The 12,681-nt window shown below is 35.5% G+C and overlaps 1 protein-coding gene across 5 annotated transcripts in view; it reads left to right on the top strand.

The window, feature by feature from the left end:
- The window catches only part of ESRP1 (epithelial splicing regulatory protein 1), a 50,771-nt gene extending 38,547 nt beyond the window's left edge, over positions 1–12,224 (top strand). For 3 of the 5 annotated variants that reach the window (XM_090283554.1, XM_090283556.1, XM_090283558.1), the window contains 2 exons: positions 2,373–2,482; positions 11,724–12,224. In XM_090283554.1, coding sequence (XP_090139680.1) covers positions 2,373–2,447 — 75 coding nt within the window. In that variant the 3' untranslated portion in view covers positions 2,448–2,482; positions 11,724–12,224. The remainder of the gene's footprint in view (positions 1–2,372; positions 2,483–11,723) is intronic. The other 2 variants (XM_090283557.1, XM_090283555.1) reach the window with 1 other exon arrangement.
- Positions 12,225–12,681: the final 457 nt, after the last annotated feature.

Genomic DNA, 12,681 nt, shown 5'->3' with positions numbered 1-12,681 from the left:
CTAAATGGAGGTGGACATTCTTACCTGATGTATGATTTTTTTTTCAGAGAGCAGTAGATACTTTGCTTCTTCCCTAAACAAATAAGCTGCCTATTGGAAAGCCCTTGCAGAGATTTAAAGATTATAAAAGAAATAGAGAAGTTTATTAAAGGTTGTTTTAAAGGTTGCTTAATCTCATGGAGTAAACATTTGAATTTTGTATTTTCTCCTATTGTTTTTTAATTCTCGAAAGTACATGCAAAGTTTCAGATTTTAGTGGTCAGCTGAATTTTTATTTTGACTAATCAACTTTTACATTCACACTGAATAGAATTGAGCAGTCATACATATAAGTTGGCTTTTGTATTTTTTTTACCACAAACAAGTAATATTGCTTCTACATTTGTGGCTAAAAGATTGCTGTGGTTCCAACATGAGGTAAAATGATTTAAGTCTACAGCAGTTTATCTTCCAGTAGCTTATAGGGAATCATTCAAGGTTGGAGTAGAGTTATCTGGTATCATCAGAAGCAGAAAGGTTGTGCAAAATGATTTTATCTCAAGGCACTTGGCCTTCATTTCTGAAGTGCTTGGAATTTATGAAGTGACCCATGAATTAGGATTATGTAGGAACCTCAATATTTTTAATTCAATATGTCAGTTTATTCCAGTGTCTTCAGTAATTTGAGCTTTAAATTAGTAACAATGCATGCATTCAGAATCATTTTTATCTAATCTATTTCATATCACTCACATAAAACCTCATATTTTCTACCATGTCTCAGACTTCATGCTTCCTTCCTATTTTCTTTTCTCAATTATTTTGAGAGGAGAAAATAGCCACTAGCTATGGGATTCCAGATTCTTTAGATATCATTTTGTCACAAGACTGAATCAGAGGATGAATTTTTTATCTTTAACTACCGTGTATTTATTGCTGTTGCTGATCTAACGGGAGGTTTTTGTTGACTTCTGGTTATTTATAATTCATTTTACATAATTATATAATTTACTTACATTAAGCAAATCCTTGGTAATAATTGGTTGAAAGAATTAAATCTCTCAATAGTTTGATTCTGGCCAGGTAGCTCAGTTGGTTAGATCATCATCCTGACAGGCCAAGGTTGCAAGGTTCGATCTCTGGTCAGGGCCCACACAAGGAGCAACCAATGAACGCATAAATGAGTGAAGCAGCAAACCAGTGTTTCTCTCTCTCCTTCTCTCCCTTTCTCTCTCTCTAAAATCAATTTTTTTCATTAAAAAAATATATATCTTGATATTATAATAGTACATCATTCTCTATACATGTATTATCTTTAAATACAATTTTTGGATGTATGTTTCCTCTACCCTCAGCAAAATTCCTTCTGTAAAACTACTCCAATTTAAGTTTTTCAGACTTCATTAGAGGTGTGGGGTTATAAAGCTGGAAAAGGGAGGATTTCCACAAAGGGAAGACTTCCGGTGGCCTAAGCATGATGCAGGACCTGGCTGCTGCTGGTGACTCTGCAGCCTTATAAAGTTAAAGTACCTGAATTAGGCCTGTTTTGATAAATGAAATTAATAGAATGAGGACTGAAATAATGAAGATAAACTACATGAAAATATTTGGTTATGAGAATGTTATTCTGGTAATGAAAATCAGCCTATATTTATATTTTAGTTGATGAGTCTGTTATTCTGAAATGGACTCTCAAGAATCCTTATATAATTCCCTTTAAATTTTTCATTTGTTCTTTGCATTATCTTTTACTGTCAATGGTTTTGCATTTTCAGTAAGTGCTAGTTTTGTTCTCCTCAAAGTACTGACTTTAATCATTATCTCTATGGGCTTTTCACTACTAAGATTTTAATTTGCCATCCCACTGAGAGATGAAACCGGTATTACAAATAACATCTTTACCATTTAAAGTTCACATAGTTGTTTGGATATATTGGACTTATTTTACAATACCTTGCAAATAGTTGCTGCTCAAATACTTAATAAGTGGTCATAACTGGTATCATGGGAACTGTACTGTTAGAAGGACCTGAAGTTTTGGTGATGTTTATTGGCGTATGGTGTGGTCTCTTTTTTTTCCCTGCTTTTTTTTGTTTTTGTTTTTGTTGTTGTTCATTTGTTTTTGTTTTTGTTTTTATTTTGCTTATTTACATTTAATCCATTTTCAATCTAACTTCCCTCCAGAGGGATTTTTAAGGTATTTAGACATGTTAAGTAATAAGTGAAGACTTGAATTAAACAGTTATGTATATGGCTTATAACAGTGTTAAGTTGTTTTCTATCATTTAAATGTCCTGTAATTCTGTTGATAGATATATTCAGTTGAAATACTAACCAACCATAGTGACAGTTTGTCCATCTTTTGATCCTGTGTGTTTTAACTTGCATTGTAGTATGCAACCGATGATGGACTTGTACACACAAATGACCAGGCCAGGACTCTACCCAAAGAATGGGTTTGTATTTAAGGGCCCCACCAGTTAGACCATCCTCAGAAAAGCAGGTAAGGCTCTGTGATATGAAAGGTAAATTATAAAGGGCCAAACAAATAGAAGTCAAGAATCTGAAAGTGTTTTTAAGGATTCAGGTATGATGTTTCCTCTTTTCTTTAGTGCAATGGAAGAGTGTCAGAAATCCTGGAAGGGATGGAGGCTGCAGTTAAGGTTGTCATCTAAGTAGAAAGTATCTGAAACATTTATGCATAGTAGTACTTTATATGGGATAAGTGGAAACCTTTTTATTTGGAAATTCACTTGCAATATCTCTTGTGGACTATAGGTTAGTTAACAAATGCTTTTTTTAAAAAATTGAGGTATATTATGCTAAGTGAAATAAGCCAGTCACCAATAGACAAATATCATATGACCTCACTTATAACTGGACTCTAATGAACAAAATAAGCTAATGAGAAAAATAGAACCAGAGACATGGAAACATAGAACAGACTGACAGCTGTAGGAGAAGTGGTGGGAGGGGCAATGGTGGAAGGAAGGGGAAGGGATTAGTCAAAGAACACGTATGAGTGACTCACTGACATGGACAAGGGAACGGGGATTGACTGGGTGAGGGGTGGGCTGGGTGGTGGGGGGCGCAAAGGGAAAAGACAGTTGGGACAACTGTAATAGAATCAACAATAAAATTTTTTTTTTAATTGAGAAAAGAGAAAATACAAGAAAGGGTTCTATAAAAGTAGAGGTAAAAATCACATAACATAAAATTAATCATTTTAAAGTACAAATTGGTGGTATCAGTGTATTTACAACATTGTACAGCAACCATCCCTATCTAGTTCCAAAACATTTTTTTTATTTTTTGCAATTGTTTTTAAATATATTTTATTGTTTATGTTATTACAGTTGTCCCAATTTTTCCCCCTTTGTCCCCCTCCTGAAACATTTTAGCTTCCTATTTTCCCTTCTCGTAAATCCTGGCAACTAATCTGCTTTCTATCTCTATGAGTTTGCCTATTCTGAATATTTCATATAAATGAAATTATATAACATATGACCTTGTTGTGTCTGGCTCCTTTTACTTCACATATTTTTGAGGCTTGTCTGTGTTGTAACAGGTATCGTTACTTTATTCATTTTCGTGGCTGAATAATATTCCATTGTACAGATATAACACATTTTGTTTATGCATTTATCCACTGATGGACATTTGTGTTGTTTCCACGTTCTGGCTATTGTGAATAGTGCTGATACTAGCATTTATGTACAAATAATTCAAGTACCTGTTTTTAATTTGGGGGAGTATGTATCTGAGTGGAATCACTGAGTCATATATAGTAATTCTACTGAGTTGGGTATACATTTTTTCCCCAGTTTCCTTTTTTTAAAAATTATAGTAAAATATGCATAACATAAAATTTATCATTTTAAGTGTACAGTTCAGTGGTGTTAAGTGCATTTCACATTGTTGTGTAACCATCAATCTGTCTAGCTCTAGAGCTTTTTTATCTTCTCACACTCTATTTACGTCAAACAACAAATTCTCATTTTCCTCTTCCCCTGGCCCCTGGCAACTACCATTCTTCTCTCTTTTTTTATGAATTTGACCATTCTAGGTACTTCATAAGTGGAATAACACAGTATTTGTCCTTTCATGACTATGTTTTTAGGGTTCATCTGGATATACTTTAAATGTGATATATTCCAAAATGATTGCAAGGGTTTTGTTGCATACCCTTTTCCTCTTCTAAAACTAAATCTAGGGGGAAGGAACCCTGATAAAGTTTCTTTGAAATTAGTTGTTGTTTTGTTTTTGTTTTTTTTTTTCCTTTTTATTAATCTATAGCCTTTTCTTAAAGAACACTGCATTCTTGGTGAGGGTCCTCAAGAGGTGGAGTTGTAGGGACATATTCAGGAACTGGTGTGGCTTATTTCTTTTTTATTGAATTATTGGGTTTGCTGAAATGTCATTTTCAAATTTTATCAACAGTTTCATTGTTGAGAACCCTGTGAGCTTTAGCCATATGGATTCTAAATTGAAAACAGGTTCGCCAATACAATGTTACCCTAGAGAAATGACAGTTGGGGTTCCATCCCCTCATTCTCAAGTTGTAGAAACTCCAGTTCTGGTAGTGATAATTTTCTGCCATTTTTCAGTGAGGTTTCAAGATATCTTGGTACTATCAGAGAGCATCATGCCCAGATACTTAGCAGTAGGAATAGGGTATTTTCTAGTGTAGTTCATAGTGGTGAGAACACATTATCCTAACCTGTTTATACTCATTTTAGTTTATACTTTATCTTTCCAAATGTTTTTTATTCAAGCCCTTAATGATGACTCTGAATTTGAAAAGTATTACAATCTGTTATAAAATGAGTATATTGAAAAATTACTATAAATGGAACCTTTTGTTATTACATTAGAAATGTCCTAAATTGACTTATAACCGTTACTTAATACTTGTAATTCTATCTTATGTTTATATATTTGGGGTCATGATAGAATAACAAATTGGGTACTCTGTTAAAATCCAGATATTTGCATTGTCTTATTCTAATGACATAAGATTAATCTGCCTTTATATTAGAATTGTAAAAAATTCACACAGACCACTGTGAAATACTTTACTGGGGGTGAGATCCAGTGAACAGGAAGGATGGAGCATCGGGATCATGCCATTTTTGGTCCAAAACTGCTGAACATGTAGTGCAGTGTGGGCAGGTGCACTTGTAGATCACCCATCATTAAATGAGCAAACACTTTGAAAGAGTCTTCAAAAAAAATTTTTTTTCACTAAATCTGAATGCAGCCTCTCACAACAACACTAGCTGGTACACTGATACCGATGAGATCCTAGAACTCTCACCTAGTTAGGGAAGCTTGTACTACAAGGGGCCCACTCTCCAGAAGATAATTTTTTGGGTTCCTCCTGTATATTTATATATTTCTTCTTTTCATATATGTATCAAATTTATCATCATAATTCATACTTTATACCAAAGAGTGGCCACACATAAAGCTTTAAAGCACTTTTTACTTTATGATACAATCTCATTTGCATCTTATCACAGCCCCATAAGGCATCAGGGTAGACAGGTTCCCATGGCTCCATTAGACAGATAAGTCATACAGCTAATAACCAAGCTGACAAAAGATTTAGAACTTCTTGCTTCTGGCTTGGTGCTCTTTTCTATTGACCAAATAAGAATATGGCAGAGTAAGTGCCTGTAGTAAACTGAATGGTGGCCTCAAATAGGTCCACATTCTAATCCCTAGAAACCCGTGACTGTTACCTTATATAAAAGGTGTACATTAAACATCTTGAGAGAAGGACCTTATCCTGGATTATCTATATGGTCTCTAAATGGAATTATAAGAGAGAGGCAGAGAGATCAGACAGACACCCCCAGAAGAGGAGGCAATGTGACTGACCCTGGAGGCTGAGTCTGGAATGATGTGGCCACAAGCCAAGGAACATCTGCAACCATCGGAAGTTGGAAGAGGCAAAAAACATTGTTCCCTAGAGGCTTTGAAGGGCATGCTGCCTGACTGACAACTTGATTTCAGAATTGTGAGAGAATAAATTCCTACTGTTTTAAGCTGCCAAATTTATGGTAACTTGTTAACAGCAGCCACAGGAAACTGGTGCCCCAATAATACAGTGCTCTAAAATTTTATTGAAAAAATGATGTTACTGCTGATTATAGGATCAGATAAAAGTATCTTTTCACGTTGTTCAGTCTCCTTGTAGCTTTGTCCCCTCAGCCCAGACAATATTTGTTGAGTACTCCAGGGACTACTATAGATATGCCTCTTCTTTTTGATGAAATATGTCCAAGGACATCTCACAAGCCATTGAGGAACCATACGGGCCCTCCAGAGAAGGTGGTGGTGGTTCACCACTGCTAACACACACACACTCACTCTCTCTCTTTCTCTCTCTCTCTCTCTCTCTCTCTCTCTCTCTCTCTCTCTCTCTCTCTCTCTCATCATATTCCTAGGGTCTCAAATGGGCAGAGTCAGAGCATTTATTTAAATGTAAACAAGTACTTGGATATAACTATGTTTTATGTACATGTGGAGATGATGATTCTTTAGAGATGACATTTCCCTGCTCAGTAAAATGGGTATAAATTTACTTCTACATATGTGAGGTTTTTTTCCTTTTTCTTGGTGGGAATTGCATGAATTAATGAGTATAAACAAATTTTAAAAACTATACAGTTCTTTATAAATACGAATAACTGTTTTGTTGATTAGTTAACAATCATCATGGGGCAATGTTTTTGACTATTACCTACATTCCAGTCATTTTTCAGATTTCACCAGTGTTTCCATTAATGCTGTTTTTCTGTTCCAGGATCCAATTTGGATTCCACATTGCATTTAGTTGACTTGTCTCTTTAGTGTCCCCTGGTTTATGTTGGTTTCTCATCTTTCCATGTTTTTTGTAACCTCGACATTTTTGAGGTATACCACTCTTAGGTATTTTGTGAGCTGCCCTTTGAATTTGTTTGATGTTTTTCTTGTGATTGGACTGGGGTAATAGGTATTAGGAAAGAATATAATAGAAGTGAAGTGCCTTTTTCATCACATAATATTTGTAGTACTGTTCTAATATGACATCACTGGTAATGTGAATCTTGATCATTTGGTGACTGTCTTAGTTCATTTATGCTACTATGACAAAAATTCCATGGACTGGATGGCTCATAAACAACAAACATTTAATTTCCCACAGTTCTGGAGGTTAGGAAGTCTAAAACAAAGTGTTAATAGTTGCCTTTGTCTTTTGCAGAAATTATTTTACATACTGGGTATTTTTGGAGGCTCTTGAAATATGTTAAACCTGGTGTTGTCACAACAGCTAAGTTTTATACCAAAAAAAAAGGAGTTTAAAAACAAAACTCTTGTATAGCTTCTATTGGAGAGTATTTTTTTATACCTGGCCTCTTAAGTGTATAGTTTGGATTACTTTGCAGATTGAAAATGATCACTGTCCTGTGTAATGTAACTGATTTGGAGGGAGATAATATAGTGGCAATATTTGTTTCTGCCCAAAACATCCATTATCCTTTGGATAAATAAGCAGCTTTCAAAATTAGTCAAGATTTCTCTCTCTCTTCCCTTTCTAACTAGTATAATAGTGGGTAAGAGCAGCTGAATAAATGTTGATTTAAATGACAAAAAGGCTATAAACAAACTTTCTTTGAATAAAGAATCTGCAATATGGGTTTTATCTTTTATATGAGGCAGAAGAAACTTCCTCTGTCCTAACAATCTCACAGGTGACTTATACTTTTCAGAAAAGAGATGTCAAAATTACTATAAGGAAATAAAATATTACAACTAATTAGGATTTCATGCTTTTTAAGGAGTTTAGGTTTCTTCCAAAGGACATAACAGCATTTGGTAAAATTCAGATATTAAAAGACATCCTTGAACACAGTACATTTAATGACAGTGTAGATGCAAAATAAAATATGAAGACCATTTACTAGAAAAGAGATTCATGAATGTTTCCAGTTATTTCAAAATTGTTTCTGCATAATAGTGTTTGCTTTTCTGCATTTAAAAAAGAATAAGAAACATTTTCTACAAGTTTGAGGGTTTTTTGGTTTGTTTTTTGCTAGCAGCTAGGAATCTACAGTTTCATTGTTAAACACTAAAATTCTATTTGATACCACTGGAATTAAAAATCAGGTTCGAGAATGTTAATTTTTTTTTTTTTTTTAATTTCTTCTGGCCCTTTTCACATTTTCATAAAATGTGAAATGTAATTTTCAACATCTATAAATGGTGATAATTCCTACTAGAATAATAATAATATGGGCTGGCAATGTGGAAGGTGGACTTCATTGACTGGTATTGAGATACCCAGGGTTGACTGACTTGGCTGGACCCAAGGGCTCACTCTCAGAGTCTCTCCATGAGGTACCTCCAGCAATACCTGGCATATACCCTTTTATTTCAACTCCAGAAGTAGTCCAGGAATTAAGCTTCAGTGGTCTGGCTTAAGTACATCTCAGAAACCACTATGGCTAGGAACACACAGGGCTCTAACTGGCTATCTTGGCTTTTTGTTGTCCCATGTTCAAGTTGCCTCTTAATGGGCTTGATAGGGTGAAGGAACAGTTAAGGAAAATTCAAGTAATAATGCAGAAAGAAGGGTAAAAATAGATATTGAGCAATAGTGTTGAGTCTTTGGTAGAGCTTGTCTTATCCGTATTTACTATCAAAGGAGAAGCTTTGAACACACAGTATTTTACACTATGTGCTAAATAATAGTCACTTTTAAAATTTTTAAAATGAATTCTAGCAATATTGCATTTTTTATTTTTCTATTGGAAGTGCATTTTTTAGTTTTAATATTTTTATTGATTATGCTATTACAGTTGCCCCCATTTTTCCCCTCTTTGCCCCCCCTCCACCTGGTACCACCATTCCCTCCAGCAACCCCTTCACTTAGTTCATGTCCATGGTTCATGAATGTAAGTTCTTCGGCTTCTCCATTTCCTATACTGTTCTTAACATCCCCTGTCTATTTTGTACCTACCAATTAAACTTCTTAATCTCTGTACCTTTTCCCCCATTCTCCCCCTCCCCCCTGCCAACTGATAACCCTCCAAATGATCTCCATATCTATGGTTCTGTTTCTGTTCTGCTTGTTTGCTTAGTTTGTTTTTTAGATTTAGTTGTTGATAGTTGTGAATTTATTGCCATTTTAATGTTCATAGTTTTTATCTTTTTCTAAATAAGTCCCTTTAACACTTCATGTAATAATGGCTTGCTGATTATACAATCCTTTAGCTTTACCTTATCTGGGGAGCACTTTATCTACCCTTCCACTCTAAATGATAGCTTTGCTGGATAGAGTAATCTTGGTTGTGGATCCTTGCTTTTCATCACTTTGAATAGCTCTTGCCAGCCCTTCTTGCCTGCAAAGTTTCTTTTGAGAAATCAGCTGACAGCCTTATGCGAGAGCTTTATTAGGTAACTCTTCTTTTCTCTTGCTGCTTTTAAGATTCTCTCTTTTTTATCTTTAGACTTTGGCATTTTAATTATGATGTGTCTTGGTGTGGTCCTCTTTGGCCCATCTTGTTTGGGATTCTCTGTGCTTCCTGGACCTATATGTCTTACTTCCCTCACCAGCTTAGAGAAGTTTTCTTTCATTATTTTTTCACATTCGTTTTCAATTTCTTGGTCTTTCTCTTCTGGCATCCCTGTGATTCACATGTTGGCCTATTTGAAGATGTCCCAGAGGCTTCATAGCCTATCTTCATGTTTTTGGATTTTTTTTCTTCTTCTTGCAGTTCTGATTGAATGTTTTTTGCTTCCTTATGTTCCAAGTCATTGATTTGATTCTTGGCTTCTTCCACGCCACTGTTGATTCTCTTTAAATTTTTCTTTATTTCACTTAGTGTAACCTTCATTTCTGCCTGGGTCTTTTTTATGCTATTGAAGTACCTAATAAGTTCCTTGAGCATCCTGATAACCAGTGTTTTGAACTCTTCATCTGATAGAATGCTTATCTCCATTTTGTTTAGTTCTTTTTATGGAGTTTTGTTCTCTTGTTTCATTTGGGCCTTTTTTCTTTGTCACCTCAATTTGGCAGCCTCCCTGTGTTTGTTTCTATATATTAGGTAGAGCTGCTTTGACTCCCTGTCTTAGTAGCATGACCTTTTGTAGAAAAGTGCAGCAGTAAGTTGGATGGGGCAGAGCCTTAGGTAATCGCCAGGGCATGGGAACCCAAGTCACCATTCTGTGGTCTGTCTGGGTAGAGCTCAGAAAGGGGGCAGTGCCATTGCCTGGCCTCTAGAGTTTTTTCTAGGAGGAAGCTGTCTCCCAGCACTCACTCTGATCCCAGATACTTCAATTTCTTCTCATATGGTATAGTGCCCTTCCAGCTGTTGCCCTGGTGCTGAAGCCCAGAGGGAGGGAGTGTGTCTAAGTCCTAAGTCCATTGCAGGCCCTTTAAGAGGAATGCCTGAGAATCCCGCAGTTTCTTCTGCCACCCCTACCCCCACTGGTTTTTACAGCCAGAGGTTTTTGGGACTAATCTTCCTGGCACTGGAACCCTGGGCTGGGTGGTCTGGTGTGGGACTGGGATCCCTTGCTCCCAAGGCAGCCTTCCAGGTTTTTATTCACCACATATGGGTGTGGGACCACCCATTCTGTGTCTCTGTTACTCTCCACATCTCCACGCCACTCCGAGCATCTCTGCCCCTCCTACCCATCTGAATGAATGTGGCTTAATTCTTTGGTTGTCAGACTTTTTTATACAGCTAGATTTTCTGATGATTCTGGGTGATAATTTGTTTTGTGGTCTAGTTGTCATTTTTATGTGGTTGTATGAGAAGGCGAGCTGTGTTTACTTATGCCTCCATCTTGACTTGGGTCAATATTTCACTATTTTTTAATTACCTGATTCTAAATTTGTACCAATTTTTGGATCTGTTGTTAAAGGAAATCTAATCTTGACCACAATTTCAAACTGGCTACCTGAGCAAGACCAAACTCTGAAGAGCTATTTTTTATTTTCATTCACATGTGGAAGTGTGCATAATGTTTTTATTTTAAAGTTTTTGTGTGATGTATACATGAAATAGCATAGTGGAACCAAGACTGCATTCAAATTCTGAATCTGCCAATTATTGGTTTAATTGCTCTGTGCCTCAATTTTCTCATCTGTACAATTGGGAATAAATGGTAATCTAATTAGGGTAGTTGTGAGGGTGAAATAAATTAACCCACTTAAATGTGGCTAATGAGGTAGAAAGTAGTCATTGGCATGCAGAGCTCATGTTTGCTACAGTGTCATGCCACAGCATTTATTGATTAAAATATTTTTGTTTGAAATTATTTGAAATTTCTTATTGAAATTCTATTGTAAATATTTGTCTTAATGGTTTTATTTATTTTAATAATGATGTTAAATGACTAATATCAGAGTAATGTTGTGATAACTTGGCGACCCAGACTAAGGAATGAATAAAATAGTCTTTCCACAAAGGGGTTGAGTCAAGTGGGGAGGTGGAAACATACACATTATTCTATACATGATAATACAAAGGGTAGGAAGTTGTTGAAATGCAAACGATCACATAACCTTCATTTGCCAATGCAGTACTCCCCCAATAATTTGCTGTGTAAATGCCAACTGTAAAATAAAAATGTGGACTACCTGAGGGCCTTTTTAGACCTTTTAGAATTCAAAATCATTTATTTTTTATCGCTATTAAGAATTGAAAACTTTAGAGACTATAATATTTTCTTTTACTCATTTTTTTCAGTGTTTGAAAGCTGTGTGGTGATGCTGAAACCATCAGACACATGACGACGTCTAGCAACGTCAGGGAAAGTTTGTCTACACTCAGGCTGCAGTATTTTCAGCAAATGTGATTGGACAGGGGGCCAGGGCCCTATCTTTTGGTGGAGTGGAAAATTTGAGCCAGTGAAGCCAAATCCTTATAGCAAGCAGCATGCCTGACTGGCTCCTTGCTGATTGCATTTAAAATGTGAATTAAAAATTGGATGTCTCCATTACTTCCAGCCAACATGGCATCATAGATATTTCTTAAGTTTTATGTCTTAAGGAAAAAAATACTCCACTTACATCTACTATCTCCACCGGGAACTCTGTTATGGAAACTTCATTTTTGTGTGTTTCCGCTCTTCTTTCTCCACCTCGCTACTTTCTACACAATCGTGTCCTGTTACTAAGTAATTCAAGAATAAGGTCTTGGAATACTTAAGTCCCAAACTTTAGAAATAAAACTAATATTTTCTCAGTCTCTTGGCCATCATGATGTCTTATAGTTAAAAAACAAAGCAATTTTTAAAACAACTTGGAATAAATTAGAAATAGTGCACCCACCACAAAACATACATAGTTTAAAAGTTGGATCTTTTCTCTCAGCAGGTATGAATTGTAAATAAGAATGAACTAGGGGCCAAAATGCAAAACCAAAAATGAAGCAGCTACATGTAGTTAGTAATTTCTAGTTTGATCTGTAAGTGAATATTGTGACTTCATCTGTATTATTTTATATTGTACTTTTCCCATTATTGATGGTTTGGACTTTAATAAGAGAAATTCTGTAGTTTTAAATATGACAAAATTGAGAATATTTGAACAGTGTATTCTAGAAAGCAGTGTACTAACTGAAGTGAATGCCTGTATATATTAAGATAGCCTGAAACCTTCTTTAATGCCTTAACTGTCAGATAATTAAAACTTTTTAAAGCATA

Source organism: Furipterus horrens, unplaced genomic scaffold, assembly GCF_987537825.1.
Source record: "Furipterus horrens unplaced genomic scaffold, mFurHor1.1.pri manual_scaffold_7, whole genome shotgun sequence".
NCBI lineage: Eukaryota > Metazoa > Chordata > Mammalia > Chiroptera > Furipteridae > Furipterus > Furipterus horrens.
This window is presented reverse-complemented; position numbering and strand designations above follow the sequence as displayed.